The 20,494-nt window shown below is 38.4% G+C and overlaps 2 protein-coding genes and 1 pseudogene across 13 annotated transcripts in view; 2 read left to right on the forward strand and 1 right to left on the reverse strand.

The window, feature by feature from the left end:
- The window catches only part of LOC149729293 (uncharacterized), a 127,683-nt gene that overhangs the window by 22,093 nt on the left and 85,096 nt on the right, over positions 1-20,494 (reverse strand). For 4 of the 12 annotated variants that reach the window (XM_089886128.1, XM_089886127.1, XM_089886129.1 and 1 more), the window contains exons 1-2: positions 1,777-2,073; positions 817-956 (exon numbers count right to left, since the gene is read on the reverse strand). The exons of 2 other annotated variants lie outside the window; for them this stretch is intronic. In XM_089886128.1, coding sequence (XP_089742254.1) covers positions 817-956; positions 1,777-2,023 — 387 coding nt within the window. In that variant the 5' untranslated portion in view covers positions 2,024-2,073. Of the gene's footprint in view, positions 1-816; positions 957-1,776; positions 2,076-20,494 lie in introns of those variants that run through there. 6 more of the 12 variants (XM_089886132.1, XM_089886131.1, XM_089886126.1 and 3 more) reach the window with 4 other exon arrangements.
- On the forward strand, positions 6,018-9,232 carry LOC149729294 (uncharacterized). Its single transcript, XM_089886153.1, has one exon. The coding sequence runs from the start codon at positions 6,686-6,688 to the stop codon at positions 9,230-9,232; it is 2,547 nt and encodes an 848-aa protein (XP_089742279.1). The 5' UTR covers positions 6,018-6,685.
- Positions 13,049-14,981, forward strand: LOC149729295 (uncharacterized; annotated as a pseudogene).

A 20,494-nucleotide genomic window follows, 5' to 3' on the forward strand; every position in this document is an offset into this window, starting at 1 on the left:
GCAATTGATTATAATAATAGCAATTCACACGTTGATTATTTGCGTCATACTAGCGATTGTCCCCTTGATTTTAGCCAGCAGGTGCTTGAAAACAGGTTGAATATTTGCATTTTCCCGTCTGCCATTGGCTAATCCTAAGGATTGTCTTGTCTACGATGAATAATTCTTACGCATGTGAACGCAACAAGCATGTGAATAAATCACCTAAAATTTAGCAAATATTATTAAAAAATCGACGTCTATGCTCTCGTGCTTATAGTTCGTTTTCTTATATCGTTTATAAAAAAACGTCTTGCGTAGAGTACAAATAGCATGAATACTATTACAAAGTACGTGTGCGGTTTAACTTTATAACTGATTAGCTGAATCACTGATTAGAGATTATGTCAGCGACCATCGTACGAATGCACACAGTATTTACGAAAGTCGTAATTATCGCAGAAATACGTGACGTCAGAATTTGCGGTCGGCGGAAATTGAAAAAAAATAGAACACTGTACACGGACTTGCCGAATCCCGGGAATTTTAATTTCGTCTCATTCCTAAGTAATTCTGAATACGTTTTTGTATGAGCGTTTACAAAGCACATATTTAAAGGGTTGCAAACCGAAAACAAAGGGTTGCAAACAGATTTTTTTTTACTTCGTTATTTTCTGGTTTTGCAACCCTAACCTTTAGTAAAACTTTACGCCTATGCATGTAGTAAATGTACAATATAATAAAAATAACTTTTAAACAAGAAACACTTTTTAGGAGAGTAGGAGATACAAACAATTTAAAACGCTTTTTTTAATTTATTTTTACTTTTAAACTTACATCCATTATTTTCCATGCTAATGTAGCCGTTGTACTTCCAATATAAGTCACATTACAAGTAGCAGTGGCATTTGAACCAACTGATGATATTGGGGATTGTAGAGATAACGCAGAGAATGTGAATGGAGCTTGGGCATTTACTGTAAACAGGAATGTTAAAAAAATTCACAAAACTGCAAACCAATCTAAAATTCTAAAGTGTATGTTTTTTGCTTATGTCAAAGCAACAGGACCAAAATATTTTCAAATATAGTTCACCCACACTAACGTAGTCTGTTATTCTGGGGTTGTGCTGAAACGACCATAATGTTCTCCCAGTGTGATGAGTATGACAGGTGCACAGGCGATTTCGTTTAGAAACTTTTGATTATGCACACCACAATTTGTTCCTTGCACACAAATTTTTAATAAAAGGAGTGCACATGAAAAAAATAACCATCTTGCAAGTGCTAGATCTAGTCAGAAACTGCCAAACTCTGCAGATTGGATGTTCTGTACAATTTTGGTTGACACCACTTTACCACCAAAGTCAAACAAATACTTGTGTGGCTTCTCATTGATGATGTATTGATGTCATAATCGTTTAGGCCTAATGATAAATTTTCAGTAAACCCAAAGTTCCACAATCGTTACACTTACGAATACAACATAATTTTAAATGGTGAGGCTATCAGGCTGTGACAGTAACGAGAATTTTAAGTCATAGTACACCAAATTATCTCAAGGCTTCATTTCTTAGAATAGTACTTGTTATAATTACTTATTTATTACAGAAAAGGGTGCTAGTGAAGAATCTCCCTCCCCCACCTTGTTTGCTAGCCACTAACCCCTAGGTTAGGGGGTTAGGTGTTGATGGTTAGGGGGTTAGTGGTTATAGGGGTTTGGGGTTGGTGGTTAGTAAATAAGGTGGAAGGTGGGAAGACGCTTCACTAGCATCCAAAAAAACAGTTTAGCACTTACCACATATAACGTGTAGCAATAGCACTGTAATTAGAATAAGTTTGTAACATAGAACCTTGTTCTTGGGATTTTTTTTTTTCAAACGGCTGTTTTCTGCATAAACCATAATTTTACGTAAACAGATAGGGGTGAAGCATATAATCATATGTTGGTGAATCCTCCCCCCTTGCCTATAGAAAAAACGAGAGACTAAAAAAGGAAAAAAGAAAATCATTAGACCGTAACGGTATTTCCCCATAAAAATCATATATTAATAAATATATCATATATTATTAAATATCCCGGGTTATGGTACACCTGGAGCAGCAATCTTGGTGTCGTTGGAAAGAAGAAGTGACACTTTAATTACGTATTAAAAAATATATTTAATTACGGAGCCCACAGAGCGTGAATCGCCTATACAAATGCATGGTCGGCATGTGTTCATTTAGTTCTTGTAAGCGATACAAAGCTAGAACACACGTATAGCGGTTGTTTTAACATAGAAAATATAATTTCTAATATAAATCTTGTAATATAATATTAAATCTAGGAATTAACGTGAAGTAAATTAATATTTTGACTGGTTTTCGGCGTACAGTGTGGTTAAACAGGGTACTTTACGTTGGCGATTAAGACTAGCAGCAATCAGCTTAGTTTACATAATAATATATGATCATACTTACGAATCTACAGAGCCATTCTTTACCACATTTATAATCCAACATAAGTGGACATGCAGCTCCAACCTGCTTAAGTACTAGCAGATAAGGTGTTCGCGTTTTCCGATTTCATAAAGACCCGGAACGCAGAAAAGGTAGTGTAGCGGTTGATGTGGGAAAGCAGTAGATTTAATCTTTAATTTAATGCTACAACAAAATATATTGAAGTCTCGAGACTGAATGTCTATAACTTACTTCCCTCTAATAACCGGTTTTCCGTGTACAACATTCTGGCAAACGTGTAAATTTACGTCTTCTTTGTGTAGACTCAAAAGGAGACAATTAAAATATCGTCAAAGCATAGTTAAAACACTCCCGATTCCTTTAATGTCTATATTTGTATAATTACTGACGATGCACACCCCACGGGGCAAACTCACTGGGCGTTTTATTATCTTTTTGCCGTGTGTGTTTCCGTTATAAAAACGGTGCCCAAATACTGGACACTGTAGCGGTTGATTGTGCTCTGGCACAGATTTAATGATATAAAGATAGCTAAATTTTATACTAATACATAAAGATTGAATATAAAGCAACGTTGTATAGCAAAAACAAAAGCATGACAGGAATGGAATGCAGTTTCGCTGCTTTTGTAACATCTACTTTCCCGTCATTCTAATCGTGATAATAAAACAATTACCCAGTTGTGTGTATGCCAGGCGAGACAATTGCCACGTGCCAATGACGCGTTTTATTGTTTTGCTACACGTGTTTTTTGTTATATAAACCTTTCACTTTCCTGTACTGAGAGGCAGTACGGGGCTTGCAATACCCTGCTGTTCTCACTTTGTCTCTAAGCTCGATGTCGCACTTTCACCGTACAATAAACTGAGATGTGCCGTACAAAGTGTCATACATCGGTTTGCAATGCGTTGCGGAGTCGGATAGCGTGTGCGTCGGGGCAGGATGGAACAGCGTCGTCGCGAGGCTGCGGAGCGCGAACCCACAACTTCAACATTAGCCGCCCCCCACAACACCACGATTTTCGTCATGGCATTGTCGTGAACGCTCTCCGCGATTACTCTTTCGTGTGTTGTTCTCCGCCACCGTTGTCTTGTCAAATAAAGGAGTCAATATTCTGTTGAGTTGGGTGCTAGTCATTTCGATCGCCTAGATGAGGTTCAGAATCGAGTACGCATATAGAGAGCTACAGCCACCATTTATGACCACCCCCCCATTTGGTGACCTCGAGACACGACCTTCCGAAGACAAATCAACGGTGAAGCATTTAATTTATTTTGCATGCTTATTATATATTATTACTTTGGGCTTCGTACGTTATACCATGGCCCCAGGTTTTTCCTTTTTTAAACGTTTACGGAATTTTAAACGTTTACGGAATTCACGCGAAATTATGCCAGATAAAATGACCAATTTAAAGATTCCCTCGTTCTCGCCTTCCTCTGTGCGCCTGTGGTTTGATACTATAGAACGCATATTCGACTTCAACCAAGTTTGTAGTGAGTGCGTTCGCTTCACTCACGCTGTTTCAGGCCTTGGGCTTGAACAAATTGATAAAGTCAGCCATGTTGTTTTAAATGGCGATGTTGATTTTCCTTATTCTAATTTAAAGTCTGCATTACTTAAGTTTTACGAACCGACCGAAGTAGAACGGTTACCTAAGCGTTTTGACGAGACACAGTTGAATGCTCACAAACCCACTGAAATGTTGAGCAAAATGACATCGTCGCTAAGCAGTCGCGGCAATAACTGCGATGTCACTGAAAACTTTTTAAATAAAGGATATGTTGATCGTTTGCCTGAAGATGTAAGGTACACGCTTGGTCTTGAATATGCGCAGCCTGATATTGAAACTCTCGCTTGTAAAGCAGATAGTATGATGTTAAATTTGCCGCATTCTGTTCCTAATTTATCGTCTACCATTCCTGATGTTGGTAACGCGCGCGAAACTCTTTCGCCTACCAGGATTAGCTTTCAGGCGTCTGTTAATGATAATTTGCGCATTCACCAGCTGATCGACGAGCGCAATTCAATTAAAAATGCTTCCTCTCAATGTGTAATACCCCCTGTTAATCTTGGCTTTTACACGTCTAACGATGTTTATCAGCGCGGTGATGTTAATTTCCCACCTCGCAAGAATGCCTGGCGTTCACGTTGTTTTAATCAGCCTCCTTTCTGTCGCCACCGTAAACGGCGCAGCCGTCGTTTTTCTCCGTCCCAATTCTGCTTTTATCATGCTACATATGGGTACCGAGCGCATAAATGCATTCAGCCATGCAGTTGGCATAATGATTCCAGGAAACGTGTTAAGTTTTCCACGTGCGCGGTGAGCCGGAATAATTGGACTTCTTACACGCCGTCTACCTTTAATGTATTTGATAGTCGTCTAAATTTCTCTTTCCTTTGTGATTCTGGTAGCGCCGTTAGTGTCATTCCTTTATGGTTTGTCCCTCGTTTTAGTCGACGGAAGTCCATGCGCTTGCAAGATGTCTTGTTCTTGGGATTTTTTTTTCAAACGGCTGTTTTCTGCATAAACCATAATTTTACGTAAACAGATAGGGGTGAAGCATATAATCATATGTTGGTGAATCCTCCCCCCTTGCCTATAGAAAAAACGAGAGACTAAAAAAGGAAAAAAGAAAATCATTAGACCGTAACGGTATTTCCCCATAAAAATCATATATTAATAAATATATCATATATTATTAAATATCCCGGGTTATGGTACACCTGGAGCAGCAATCTTGGTGTCGTTGGAAAGAAGAAGTGACACTTTAATTACGTATTAAAAAATATATTTAATTACGGAGCCCACAGAGCGTGAATCGCCTATACAAATGCATGGTCGGCATGTGTTCATTTAGTTCTTGTAAGCGATACAAAGCTAGAACACACGTATAGCGGTTGTTTTAACATAGAAAATATAATTTCTAATATAAATCTTGTTATATAATATTAAATCTAGGAATTAACGTGAAGTAAATTAATATTTTGACTGGTTTTCGGCGTACAGTGTGGTTAAACAGGGTACTTTACGTTGGCGATTAAGACTAGCAGCAATCAGCTTAGTTTACATAATAATATATGATCATACTTACGAATCTACAGAGCCATTCTTTACCACATTTATAATCCAACATAAGTGGACATGCAGCTCCAACCTGCTTAAGTACTAGCAGATAAGGTGTTCGCGTTTTCCGATTTCATAAAGACCCGGAACGCAGAAAAGGTAGTGTAGCGGTTGATGTGGGAAAGCAGTAGATTTAATCTTTAATTTAATGCTACAACAAAATATATTGAAGTCTCGAGACTGAATATCTATAACTTACTTCCCTCTAATAACCGGTTTTCCGTGTACAACATTCTGGCAAACGTGTAAATTTACGTCTTCTTTGTGTAGACTCAAAAGGAGACAATTAAAATATCGTCAAAGCATAGTTAAAACACTCCCGATTCCTTTAATGTCTATATTTGTATAATTACTGACGATGCACACCCCACGGGGCAAACTCACTGGGCGTTTTATTATCTTTTTGCCGTGTGTGTTTCCGTTATAAAAACGGTGCCCAAATACTGGACACTGTAGCGGTTGATTGTGCTCTGGCACAGATTTAATGATATAAAGATAGCTAAATTTTATACTAATACATAAAGATTGAATATAAAGCAACGTTGTATAGCAAAAACAAAAGCATGACAGGAATGGAATGCAGTTTCGCTGCTTTTGTAACATCTACTTTCCCGTCATTCTAATCGTGATAATAAAACAATTACCCAGTTGTGTGTATGCCAGGCGAGACAATTGCCACGTGCCAATGACGCGTTTTATTGTTTTGCTACACGTGTTTTTTGTTATATAAACCTTTCACTTTCCTGTACTGAGAGGCAGTACGGGGCTTGCAATACCCTGCTGTTCTCACTTTGTCTCTAAGCTCGATGTCGCACTTTCACCGTACAATAAACTGAGATGTGCCGTACAAAGTGTCATACATCGGTTTGCAATGCGTTGCGGAGTCGGATAGCGTGTGCGTCGGGGCAGGATGGAACAGCGTCGTCGCGAGGCTGCGGAGCGCGAACCCACAACTTCAACATTAGCCGCCCCCACAACACCACGATTTTCGTCATGGCATTGTCGTGAACGCTCTCCGCGATTACTCTTTCGTGTGTTGTTCTCCGCCACCGTTGTCTTGTCAAATAAAGGAGTCAATATTCTGTTGAGTTGGGTGCTAGTCATTTCGATCGCCTAGATGAGGTTCAGAATCGAGTACGCATATAGAGAGCTACAGCCACCATTTATGACCACCCCCCCATTTGGTGACCTCGAGACACGACCTTCCGAAGACAAATCAACGGTGAAGCATTTAATTTATTTTGCATGCTTATTATATATTATTACTTTGGGCTTCGTACGTTATACCATGGCCCCAGGTTTTTCCTTTTTTAAACGTTTACGGAATAAGTCGAAGTCTAAACGCACTGTGCCATCGCCTTCCTTCTTTAGCACAAAAGATTTATCTTGTACACCGAGTGAAACTAGTCGGTTTATAAATGATAAATATGCCAATGGTGATGCCTATGGGGACGCGCGTATGGGTTATGTTAAAGCCGATCTTTTGGGTAATAAATCGCGCGAACAACCCCAATGTGTCAGTAAAATATCCCCCACTACTAGTGTTAATGCAGGGATAACTACACGCGAAATTATGCCAGATAAAATGACCAATTTAAAGATTCCCTCGTTCTCGCCTTCCTCTGTGCGCCTGTGGTTTGATACTATAGAACGCATATTCGACTTCAACCAAGTTTGTAGTGAGTGCGTTCGCTTCACTCACGCTGTTTCAGGCCTTGGGCTTGAACAAATTGATAAAGTCAGCCATGTTGTTTTAAATGGCGATGTTGATTTTCCTTATTCTAATTTAAAGTCTGCATTACTTAAGTTTTACGAACCGACCGAAGTAGAACGGTTACCTAAGCGTTTTGACGAGACACAGTTGAATGCTCACAAACCCACTGAAATGTTGAGCAAAATGACATCGTCGCTAAGCAGTCGCGGCAATAACTGCGATGTCACTGAAAACTTTTTAAATAAAGGATATGTTGATCGTTTGCCTGAAGATGTAAGGTACACGCTTGGTCTTGAATATGCGCAGCCTGATATTGAAACTCTCGCTTGTAAAGCAGATAGTATGATGTTAAATTTGCCGCATTCTGTTCCTAATTTATCGTCTACCATTCCTGATGTTGGTAACGCGCGCGAAACTCTTTCGCCTACCAGGATTAGCTTTCAGGCGTCTGTTAATGATAATTTGCGCATTCACCAGCTGATCGACGAGCGCAATTCAATTAAAAATGCTTCCTCTCAATGTGTAATACCCCCTGTTAATCTTGGCTTTTACACGTCTAACGATGTTTATCAGCGCGGTGATGTTAATTTCCCACCTCGCAAGAATGCCTGGCGTTCACGTTGTTTTAATCAGCCTCCTTTCTGTCGCCACCGTAAACGGCGCAGCCGTCGTTTTTCTCCGTCCCAATTCTGCTTTTATCATGCTACATATGGGTACCGAGCGCATAAATGCATTCAGCCATGCAGTTGGCATAATGATTCCAGGAAACGTGTTAAGTTTTCCACGTGCGCGGTGAGCCGGAATAATTGGACTTCTTACACGCCGTCTACCTTTAATGTATTTGATAGTCGTCTAAATTTCTCTTTCCTTTGTGATTCTGGTAGCGCCGTTAGTGTCATTCCTTTATGGTTTGTCCCTCGTTTTAGTCGACGGAAGTCCATGCGCTTGCAAGATGTCTCCGGTAAAACCTTTAGCTCTTATGGTCAAATTAAACTAGTTCTTAATCTTAATATGGGTCGATCATTCGTATGGACTTTTCAGATTTGTGATGTGAAACACGCAATTCTAGGTGCAGATTTCTTTGGTCATTATCGTATTTCGCTTGACGTACTTGGTAAACGTTTGGTTACCCGGAATAATGTCCATGATAAGTCTTCCACTACTAAGCGCAGTAAGCGCAATAGGCGCAAAAGGTTTCGTGGTGTTCGTAAGGTGCATGCCTTTGACAAGTGTAAGAAAACAAATTCTCCTCGTCCTTCACAGGATAATAACGGTTCGACTGGTCCCATAGTTTTTCGTGTTGAACAGACTTCCATTTGTAAAGGTGATGACCGTTATAACAACATTTTGGCTAAATTCCCCGATTTAACTTCTCCATTTTCCCGCCACGTCCCCATTAAACATAATGTCACTTATCAGATTGTTACACGTGGTCATCCTGTTTCTTGTCGACCTCGTCCTCTTTCTCCTGAAAGGATGGAGATTGCTAGGAAAGAGTTTTCTAAACTACAAGAGTTAGGTATTGTTGTCCTCAGTGATAGTCCATGGTGTTCTCCGCTTCATATGGTCAAAAAGTCTGATAATTCTTATCGTTGTGTCGGAGATTACCGTAGGTTAAACCAGATGACGGTCTCAGATTCGTATCCCCTTCCATTTTTGCGTGATTTTGCTAACATTCTGCATGGTCGCACGATTTTTAGTAAACTAGACCTCGAGCGTGCTTACCATCAGATACCTATGGATAAGTCGTCTGTTGCAAAGACTACTATCACAACCCCATTTGGCGCCTTTGCTTATAAACGCATGAGTTTTGGTCTCTGTAATGCTGCGCAGACTTTTTCACGTTTTATTAGTCAAGTCGTCTGTGGTTTGGAGGAGTTTTGCTTTGCATTTGTCGACGATTTGTTGGTAGCTATAGTTATTCGCCGGAAGAACATGAGAAACATTTAAAAATAGTTTTTCAACGTTTGTCCGAATATGGTTTGCTCATTAACACTAAGAAAAGTATTCTTGGTGCTTCTGAATTGCAATTTCTTGGTCATCACATTACCAAGGACGGTATGACTGCCATTGCTGACCGTGTCGTTGCCATTAGAGCTTTTCCATTGCCAAAGACCGTGTCTGAATTGAGACGTTCTCTAGGTATGGTAAATTTTTTTAGACGGTTTATTCCTCATGCTGCTGATACTTTGCGCCATCTTAATTCTATGTTGTGTAAGAACCCTTCCAACCGTCGCCCGCTTGTTTGGTCCACTGAATCCATGTCTGCCTTCCAAAAGATTAAGACTATGCTTAGTGAAGAAACCCTTCTGTGTTACCCTAAGTCAAATGGTAGATTTTCCTTGGTAACTGATTGTAGTGGGACCGCTATGGGCGCTGTTCTCAATCAGCTGGTTGAAGGTGAATGGAAACCCCTCGCTTTCTTTTCCCGGGCGTTAAAGCCTTCCCAAAAGAAATATAGTGTTTTTGATCAGGAGCTTTTGGCCATTTATGATGCTGTTAGGCATTTTAAGTATTTGCTCGAAGGACGTAAATTTAATATCGTCACTGATCATAAGCCCATTGTTCGCGCCTTCCATTCCAAGCGTGATGGATTTTCTCCCAGGCAGACGCGACAATTTTCGTTGATTGCTGAGTACACTAAGTCTATCGAATATATCAGTGGTTTTCAAAATTCGGTTGCCGACTGCCTTTCGCGCGTCGAAGTAAATTCGCTCTCGTTACCAGATGAAGCTATCACGCTTCATGAAATTTCCAGAAATCAAAACAACCCTGCCTTTGTTAATGAAATTGAATTATATAGCAGCCTTAACCTTGTTAATCGTGTCATTCCCGATTCGGACAATTTGATTCTCGGTGACGTGTCTACTGGTTCTTTTCGGCCTATTATACCTGCTCCACTTCGTCGCAAAGTTTTTGACACACTGCATTCGTTATCACATCCCGGTGTAAATACATCACAAAAACTCATTAGCAATAGATTTCTTTGGCATCGTATGAGGTCAGACATTCGCGACTGGTGTGTTTCTTGTATTGCCTGTCAGAAATGTAAGGTTCATATTCACAATCGCGCTCCACTTGCACAGTATAGAGAGCCTTCATCGCGTTTTGTGGATTTGAATTTAGACATTGTCGGACCCCTTCCTATTTCTAACGGCTATTCATACCTTATGACTTGTATTTGTCGTTTTTCCCGTTGGATAGAGGCAATTCCGTTAAAGGACATTTCCGCTCAGACGCTCGCTAGTGCCTTTTTGTTAAATTGGGTTGCTCGTTTCGGCTGTCCTTCGCGTATAACTACGGATCGAGGTACGCAGTTTACTGGACAGGTTTGGTCTGATTTGTGCATTTTCCTTGGTGCCAAACACATTAGCACCACAGCCTACCATCCCGCTGCCAATGGCAATATTGAGCGCTTTCATCGTACACTCAAGGCAGCTCTTAAGGTGTATGACAACCCCGGTGACTGGCATACAAATCTTGGTCCTGTGTTGCTTGGTTTGCGTTCTTCTTTTAAACCCGATTTGGAATGTACGCCAGCTGAGTTAGTTTACGGGACCACCTTACGTTTGCCTTTGGAATTTTTTGATGAGCGTGATGGTTGTGATTTACCAAAATCAGAATTCGCGTCGCGTCTATCGTCCTTCATGGAAACCCTTATTCGTTTCCCGATGCGTAGAGTACAACAGCCGGTCAAAAGTCGCATTGATCATGAGCTGTCTTCCTGTACTCATGTTTTTATCAAGTGTGGGGCTAACAAAGGTCCATTATATCCCCATTATCACAGATGAGAGAGGCCACTCGTAAACTCGTTATACAGATGTGCGACTACATGCATTTCCATGGAAAAATTTCGTCACGCTTCGCTGGTCACATGTAGGATCTTTCGGTAAGGACCTCGCCAATTCGTATAACGCGCGGTATAGGAGTAATGCGCTTCTGGAGATGTAAATAGTTTTATACGACCGATTTGAAGTCGGAAAACTTATTTTTATCACCAAAAATCGTTACACCAGAGCTCAGGAAAGAAGTAAGCACTAATTTAAGGCTATTGTGTGACTTGGTGACCGAATAAAACGTCGTTATCAGTAGAAAATTTCCTAATACTGATGTATTTATGTTTTGTACTTTTGTTATATTCTTAATATGTTTATAAGGTAATAATAACTTTTTATAATATTAACTTTAATATAACAGTAATTTAAAAAACGTTAACGCCCTAAAGCTCAGAAGAATGTCATTTTCAGAAAAAGAAGTGTAACCAAGCATCATCATCCATCATGTAGGATAGTTTTGGTAGGAATAATTGCCCAAAGAATTTATTAGGAATGGTATCATCGAAAATATAAAATACAACTCATGAGCGCAATAAAAACATGTATAACAGATTCAGAAAAAGTGTCATGAATGTATAAAAAAATTGTCCAGAATTAAACACTTTGATCAGAATGCATAGTTTGCTTTTGATTTTTGTTTTAGTTATACCTACAAATGCAATCTATTGATAACATATTACTTGTATGCTTTGAAAATTGTTAATTCCGCTGTTTTTGGTTTTAACTTGTGATAGACTATTAACTTATACCATTCAGATCTGTACTGTTATTTGCAGATGGTGCTGTTAGTTCAAGTGCTGGAGTCAGTTTCCTAGAAAAAAAAGCCTTGAAGCTGTCATTACATAAAACAATGGAAATAATACATCAACGCTATCGTGGTCGAATGGGTTCGCGCGTGGAGGGGGATTGGGAACACTAAATAAAGTGGGGTAGGCTGCTCGTATTAGCCAACGAGTACCCGCAAAAAATATACATGATTCAATGTTCAATTCACAAAAGTGAATGTTGTTGCTGAGGTACTCTGGTGTTTTACAATCCAGATAGCTACAGATTACCCACTTTCTCAATCAAAAGCGTTGCAACATATCCTGATTCATGAATATATATAAATTTACTTGTCCTTTTAAGATATATATACTTCAATTTTTCTTTCAGCGCCTTAAAGAATTTTGGTTGTCTACTTTATTTTTTGAAAAATTTATAGCACTGCAGTAAACCACTCCCTTTCTTGTCCCTTTCATCTTAACTGTTCCTGTTACAATTGCCTTCTGCTTATTATAACTACCAATTGTATTTAATTGTAACTGATTCTAAATAAATAAGTGAAATGTTAAGCTGATGGATTATTTTATCAGATTTAAACTGTAAAATCTGTGATTCTAATTGTAGAAACAATAACTTTAGATATTTTCTGCTCGTTATATCTTTATTTATGCACAAACACGATACAGCACATAATCAAAATGACACAAAAACTTTCAACATTCTGCTGGATTCCAATTTTAAAAGTGTTTTGTCCAAGTAAGCCTTATTTATATGGTGAAATACTGAAATTATTCACAGTGGAATCTCTTGATTCGGATGAATAGCATTATGATAGCCACGGATTTGTGAATTACGAAACCAAGGTTTTATCTATAGAATTCGGCCCCATATTGCAGGGCCATTTTTTTTCCTGCGTTATAGAATCATCTGTTTGCATCATGGTTCATGGATGCAACCTGAAGTTTACGAGTGGACATGCCTCCTACCGCCTGAAAAGACTGAAATGCGCATATAATGTAACCAATAATAAGTTTCTTACTTATATGAGCTCTGGTGTAACCATTTTTGGTGATAAAAATAAGTTTTCCGTCTTCAAATCGGTCGTATAAAACTATTTACATCTCCAGAAGCGCATTACTCCTATACCGCGCGTTATACGAATTGGCGAGGTCCTTACCGAAAGATCCTACATGTGACCAGCGAAGCGTGACGAAATTTTTCCATGGAAATGCATGTAGTCGCACATCTGTATAACGAGTTTACGAGTGGCCTCTCTCATCTGTGCCATTATGACGGCCCATTCAAGGTTTTGGATAAAAGCCCTAAATTTTTCACTTTGGCTATGCGTGGGCGACCCAACACTCGATTGATCGATTGAAAGTCGCTCATTTGCCTATGTTCCCGTCTAACTTGACCCCTATCTCGTCTGCGTACTGTGATGAAAATCTCAACGAGAGTATTTCCACAGAACAACCTCTCAGTAATACCTCCGATTCTGAGAACCCCTATATTCCTGCTCCTGTCGAGGAACCTCTTCGACAGGAAATCCCCAACGAACTTGTCCGTTACACCCGCGGTGGCCGTCCTGTAAAGCTTCCTCTTCGTTTTAGGGACTAATAGGATGAGCTTGTTTTACTTATTATTTATGTCTCTGTTTGCTTTTACTGTGAGTACTCCGCTCAAATTATGTCACGATTCTCTGTTTAAAGGAGAATATTTTATTCCCGAGTCCCCGCCTTGCGTTAAGCAAATTCCGTCTACGGTTAAAACGTGTGAAGCTAGGATTTTTAATCCGTCTTCCGAGCCCCTGCCGATAACAATGCACACGTGCCAAACTTTTGTCAGCACGTTCCATACGACGTATTTCTTTTTTGGGAGTAAAACCCATTCCATAGAGACCATTTCTGGACCGGCGCCTGTCCGGTGCGTGCGAAGAGTGGGTGCAAACTAAGAATGCTCCTAGTTATGGTCCATTAACTAAAATGTCTGAAACTCAGTTTTCCACTTCCAACGAGGTGGAACTGTCCTACCAATGGCCTACTAGCGTGACTAAGTCTATTAACAATGCTCAAATGACGCAATCTGTCGTCTTCTATGACCACATTCGTAAACGAATGAAGAGTCCTATGGGTATTTTAAGTAAATGCGATGTGCATCGCGGATTCTGTACCGTATAGGTACAAGTACCTACGTTTGGAAAGTGCCCGAACTTATAGATTGCCCCCCGACTAAGCCTGTGGGAACCCATAACCTGACCCTACATAGTGAGTCACAACGTCCTTATCGTTTAGAGGTACATTATTTGGGACTTAGCATTCATTCCCTGGCTACCTGTCCGACTAATACTATCGCCTGTTATGTCCGACTAATACTATCGCCTGTTAAAGGACACTTTGTGTGATCAGTCTGGTCTGATTATTATCCCTTTAAATTGTTCTACCGCCTCTTTGTTGCGGCCTCAGCGAGTTCATAGCAACAATGCGTTCGACTCGTATGATCCGACTTCTGGTATGATTAACGAAGTCTCGGACACCTTGACTGAGAGCATGCGCAACATGACTGCCGATATACATTACTTAGAATGTACTATTCAGTCACTAGTGTCTACTTTATATTCGCTGGTCTCCCGGCAGTATCCGGGAGACATACTCAGTAAAATTCTGATTGGACAGCGTGCTGCCATTACGGTAGGAGACCTCATGACTGAGTTAACGTGTGAGAACATTAATGGGACCATTTTGCATTCACTTGAGCACGGGAAACTCTTTGCTACCAGGCCACTCATACGTTATCGGGACAAAGCTGGCAAGTTTCGCATTGGGCAGTTGTATCGTGACGGTTTTGTTTACGCTGGCGTTAAATTTGTGGAGAGTTATACACCTGGGCGGGTGATGTCTTTTCGTATTCTTGACAACTTTTATGTGTTTGATAATTACTCCTTGTCACATACGGACCAAAAGGTCAATTATGTTACCCCATCTTTTTCCCCTGTCAATTTTCATCACACCACTCCCGACTATGAATCATTCATGAACGAGTTCACCAAGACGGCTAGTGGTTTTGAAGATCTTACCACTATGTAAGCGACCTTAAGCTAAGCCAAACTTACTCACGATAAATTTTACCACTATCTTGAATCCAACTCCAACCTCTCTATCAGTGCCGATATGGAATATGTTTCCAAAACGTTAGACGCCTCCGCTCATAACATTTTTCTAAATGTGTTAAGTTCAATAACTTCACCATTTTGGACTTATAGTCATGGCTGCGGTTTCTATGGCATGTTTTTGGGGAGTTTTTTTTACCTTCTGGGTTTTTAAGGTGTACGGTGCGTCCATTTTTATCTTCATCCGGGGTAGACTTCGAGACCCACGCCACTGCATAGTTTACTTTCGCATCCCTATTGGTTAAATCACATTCTTTCATTTATTTTGCTAAAACATTTATTTCGCATTTCGCTTAAACCTTTAACTTTGGGTAATCATGTACGAATTCGTAAAAATTATGGTTTATTATACATTTATGTCACTTTTATCATTTTTGTGGTGTCTTCGGTGTAAAATAATTTTTGTGTTAGTGTTATAGTTGCCTTTTCGTCGGGCGTGGCCCACTTGACCCGGGGCAGTATATAACTGAAACTATTCGATTGGGTGTAGACGTGACCGTGTGTCACGTCTGAACTTCTCTCTGTGCTTATAACGCGTCCTTATCAGTAGAGCACTACCAGCCTTCCAAACTGTCTTAAGGTTTATTGTGTGTAGAGGAACGGTACACTTTACGGGACGGTACTCTTTAGGATACGGGACGGTTAAACAGGGTGAGAGGACAGGGCCACTCCAGGTGTTACATACAGTTACAAATAAATACAAATTTCACTTACATGTAGTAACCTTATTCAAATAGAATGCTTCGTTAGGGTTAAAGACTATAATTAATAGAAACATTAACGGTGAAATATATACGAACGAATGGATTACGTCCGATCCGCATTCGGTTACTGGAAAAGAGGAACAAAAAGGGCAAACGAACAAGGCCACGTTTCTTGAAACTAAAAACAATAGAAATAACAGAAAGAATAGGAGCCGGGGATTCTACAGTTAGTAATGTAATTTTACCTTATATATATCAATTTTTTTAGAAATTTGGTATTTTCATGCATTCATGTTGGTGTTATAATTTTTTTGTAGCTTATTCAGTGTAAAACATTTTTAATAGTAATGTACCCACACAGTATATCTTGCCTAAACGTATTTTGCATACATTCCATCCAAGACTTCATTATACCTTACCAAATTCCCTTTTTTAGACAATCGCTGCTAGAACACTGAGGCCCTACAGTAGATCACCCCACCAGTGAACACATCTGCGCGAACATGTCGACCAAATCCTCAACAATACAAATCCTCAACAATACAAATCCTCAACAATACAAATCCTCAAGTGAATATCCTTGAAAATAATTCGATGAAAGGTGGCGGCTACATCAGTCGCGCAAACATCGAAGAAAATCGAACAAAAGAAATGAAACTCCAAGAGTCATCCAGAAAACAAAAGAGGAGGATCATCATTGATACCAAAAACTCCAAAAGCTTCCAACAATTTAAAAACTGTAATCACGAGGAACAGTTCGCGTGGATCGTCAGCACATGAAACCATCTTGTGTGGGTGTGAGCCTATTTGTAGCGGTTGATGTGGGAAAGCAGTAGATTTAATCTTTAATTTAATGCCATTACAAAATATACTGAAGTCTTAAGATCGAGTGTGTGCAACTAACGTCCTTTTAATAACCGGTTTTCCATGTACAACATTCTGGCAATCGTATAAATTTTACGTCTTCTTTGTGTAGGCTCAAAAGGAGACAATTACAGTATCATCAAAGCGTAGATAAAACACTCAATTATCTGGGCGTTTTACTATCTTTTTACTGTGTGTGTTTTTGTTATAAAATAGTTGCCCAAATATTGGACACGCATTTGGATTAACTTTTGGTGAACGTATTCTCGTGGCCTGTTTTCCGTCATCGTTGTTCGTCAATAAACGAGTCAAAAACCGTTGAGCGGGTGGTTTGTCTTTACTGCTTCGTCTAAGCAACCGAAAAGTAAGTTCACGGCGTCAACTATCAACCAAAGAAGGATCAACTACGCACGGAGTCAACATCAACCGAGCCAACCAGCCACGTTTAACGCCGCCCCCAACAGTAGCTTACTAATTTAAGCAGAGGACCAAAAATAGTAACTCAGTATTGTTTTCCTCAATGTCACTTCGATATTAGGCAAATTTTACAAAGATACCTTAAGTTTCGTTGCCGGGTATACGTGTTAAGTTTGTGAGCCAAAAAGTAAAATCACAATTCACATGCAAAACTGCAGCTAGATACACTAGTTTATGGTAATGTTATGCGTTTTTGTTTGTATTTTTATATTTAAACATGTTCCTTTATGTTTTTGGTTAGTAAACTTTTATATATTTTCTGTGTTTTTACTCTTTAACCGATTAAGTGTTCAATAAAAGTTGATTATTTTTGTGAGGTTTATTATTGTTATAAGATATACCATTAGACTCGTTGTTTTACAATCCGTTTCCTAACTTGGTCTATACTAACTTTGGTGCCACCCACAGAAATAAAAAAGAGTAGAACGCGCACCTGACCAAAACCGTGATATATTCTTTTTTCCAATCACGTGACCGCCAACTCCGTCCCCATTTCGCTTGGTCTCCATTGTAAAGGATGGGCGCACAGTTGGTTTTCGGAGGTTTTAGCTGTTTATTTTAAAAACTATACACTAACTATTCTAGTTTATTAGGCCAGTTTAGTTATGGTAGGTTAACGCTTACAGGTTACCACTTGTTTAGGAAATTTAAATATCCAATAAATTTAATTAAAAATTTCAAACAAACGGTTCGTTAGAAATATATATATATATTACAAAATAGTTGCTTTACACTATAACTTTAAATTAAGTCAGAAAAACGAAGAAAAACTACATAAAACGCCCTTGATGCATTGACTACAATAGTAAACGGGAACGACCCGCGAAAGAGAGAAAGTGTATCTCTCTTCTTTGCCGACATTAGAGATGCGCGGTTTTTTTTATTTCTGTGGGTGCCACCAACCTAAAATTTTGACACTGTACCCCGGCCTACTAGAGATATCTCTAGTAGGCCGTGACTGTACTAACTAGACCCCAGCGGTACCGATTCTAAAATAAAAATTTAAAAATTCGAAAAAATATTTTAATTAAGAATATTAATATTCGTCATAAAAACATATTTATAGAATTTTCTCCCGATCCAGTTTTGGGTATGTTATAGCGCTACAACATATTCAAAGCTGGATCGGGAGAAAATTGTATATAGTGGGTTGGGGGAAGATGGGACGCTTTGTAAGACGTGACTCTTTTTTAATTTTCTTTTTACGGACCCCCATTTAATGATAATCAGGAAAATAAGGTTACAGAACTATTCGACAGTATTATCACGACTTTATAAAACGCCCGTCAAAGCTGATTACTGCTTTTAAATATTAAAAAAATGTGTAGGTAGAAAAATGCGAAATAGTAAGGTGCCATTTTTAATGCTCGCTAAATCATAGTAAAGCCAATGTTTTTTTTAGTTTGTGTGTGCGAACGATTAAACTAGTTTCAAAGCTTCATAAAACAACCTTGAATATTTCGTACAGTTTGATTTCGTCTCAAAAAAACTAGTTTTAGTTTTGTAAAAAAACACTGAGATATAAGCATGAAGAAAATAGGCAGGGTTCAATGTGACTTTGATTTGAAATAAAAACAACAAAAAAATATCAGTTTAACCAGAGTATACTAAAAGTTTTAAGTATACTATGGTATTGTAGCGGTTAAATTTGGTATCGATTATACCAAGGTGATCCTAGAATACAGATATTCTAGCGGCCTTTTTCGATACCTTCTACTGGTGCCACTAACCTAAAATTTGGACACTGTACTAACTAGACCCCAGCGGTACCGATTGTAAAATAACAGAACTATTCGACAGTATTATCACGACTTTATAAAACGCCCGTCAAAGCTGATTACTGCTTTTAAATATTAAAAAAATGTGTAGGTAGAAAAATGCGAAATAGTAAGGTGCCATTTTTAATGCTCGCTAAATCATAGTAAAGCCAATGTTTTTTTTAGTTTGTGTGTGCGAACGATTAAACTAGTTTCAAAGCTTCATAAAACAACCTTGAATATTTCGTACAGTTTGATTTCGTCTCAAAAAAACTAGTTTTAGTTTTGTAAAAAAACACTGAGATATAAGCATGAAGAAAATAGGCAGGGTTCAATGTGACTTTGATTTGAAATAAAAACAACAAAAAAATATCAGTTTAACCAGAGTATACTAAAAGTTTTAAGTATACTATGGTATTGTAGCGGTTAAATTTGGTATCGATTATACCAAGGTGATCCTAGAATACAGATATTCTAGCGGCCTTTTTCGATACCTTCTACTGGTGCCACTAACCTAAAATTTGGACACTGTACTAACTAGACCCCAGCGGTACCGATTGTAAAATAAAAACTTTAAAATTCGAAAAAATATTAATTATGAATATTAATATTCGTCATAAAAACATATTTATAGAATTTTCTCCCGATCCAGCTTCGAATATGTTATAGCGCTAAGTGATACCTAAAATATGAAACATTATTTTCTTTAAAAAAGTGCGGGGATAGATGTTAAATATAAAAAAGTATGATCATAACTTGAATCATATAAATATTATATTTTCGATTTTTTTTGCGAAAATATAACTTACGCATACATCTATGTAGGTCACTAGCATGTTATCCCCATCGAAAAAAAAATTAATTTCAACTTTTTTTTATAACTGAATATTAATATTCGTCATAAAAACATATTTATAGAATTTTCTCCCGATCCAGCTTCGAATATGTTATAGCGCTACGTAATACCTAAAAAATGAAACATCATTTTCTTCAAAAAAGTGCGGGGAAGGGTTCAGAATACAAACAAGTATGAGGGTCATAACTTGAATCATATAAATATTAAATTTTCGATTTTTTTCGCGAAAATATAACTTACGCATACATCTATGTAGGTCACTAGCATGTTATCCCCATCGAAAAAATAATTAATTTAATTTTTTTTTAAATTTGAATATTAATATTCGTCATAAAAATATATTTATGGAATTTTCTCCCGATCCAGCTTTGAATATGTTATAGCGCTACGAAATACCTAAAAAATGAAATATAGTTTTCTTCAAAAAAGTGCGGGGATGGATGTTAAATATTGTGGAGAGTATTAATTACTCGAATTTCGTGTTTAGCCTATATATTTTATTTGCACGAACGCAAAAATAGTACATATTAATCCACATAAATGTTTTTATAACAAAATTATAACAGTAAATATAAGAATATTGATATACCTAGTGAGGCTAAAAGTATCGGCGTTAAATGGTTTTGTATCAATTGCTCTGACTAATTTGTTTACTACCTATGACACCTATGTGTTTTCAGTTATATTCTACAGAAATCCGACGATGATCAACGAACAGACAACGAGCCTATCAATTAATCTTAGAGGCTTCAAGAACAAACAATCTTTTGTATTAATTGAAACAAAT

Source organism: Ciona robusta, chromosome 10 (genome assembly GCF_009617815.1).
Source record: "Ciona robusta chromosome 10, ASM961781v2".
NCBI classification, from domain to species: domain Eukaryota; kingdom Metazoa; phylum Chordata; class Ascidiacea; order Phlebobranchia; family Cionidae; genus Ciona; species Ciona robusta.

Excerpts from the sequence above, each read along its gene's own strand:
- LOC149729294 (XM_089886153.1), top strand. The coding sequence starts at position 6,686 with ATGAGGTTCAGAATCGAGTACGCATATAGAGAGCTACAGCCACCATTT.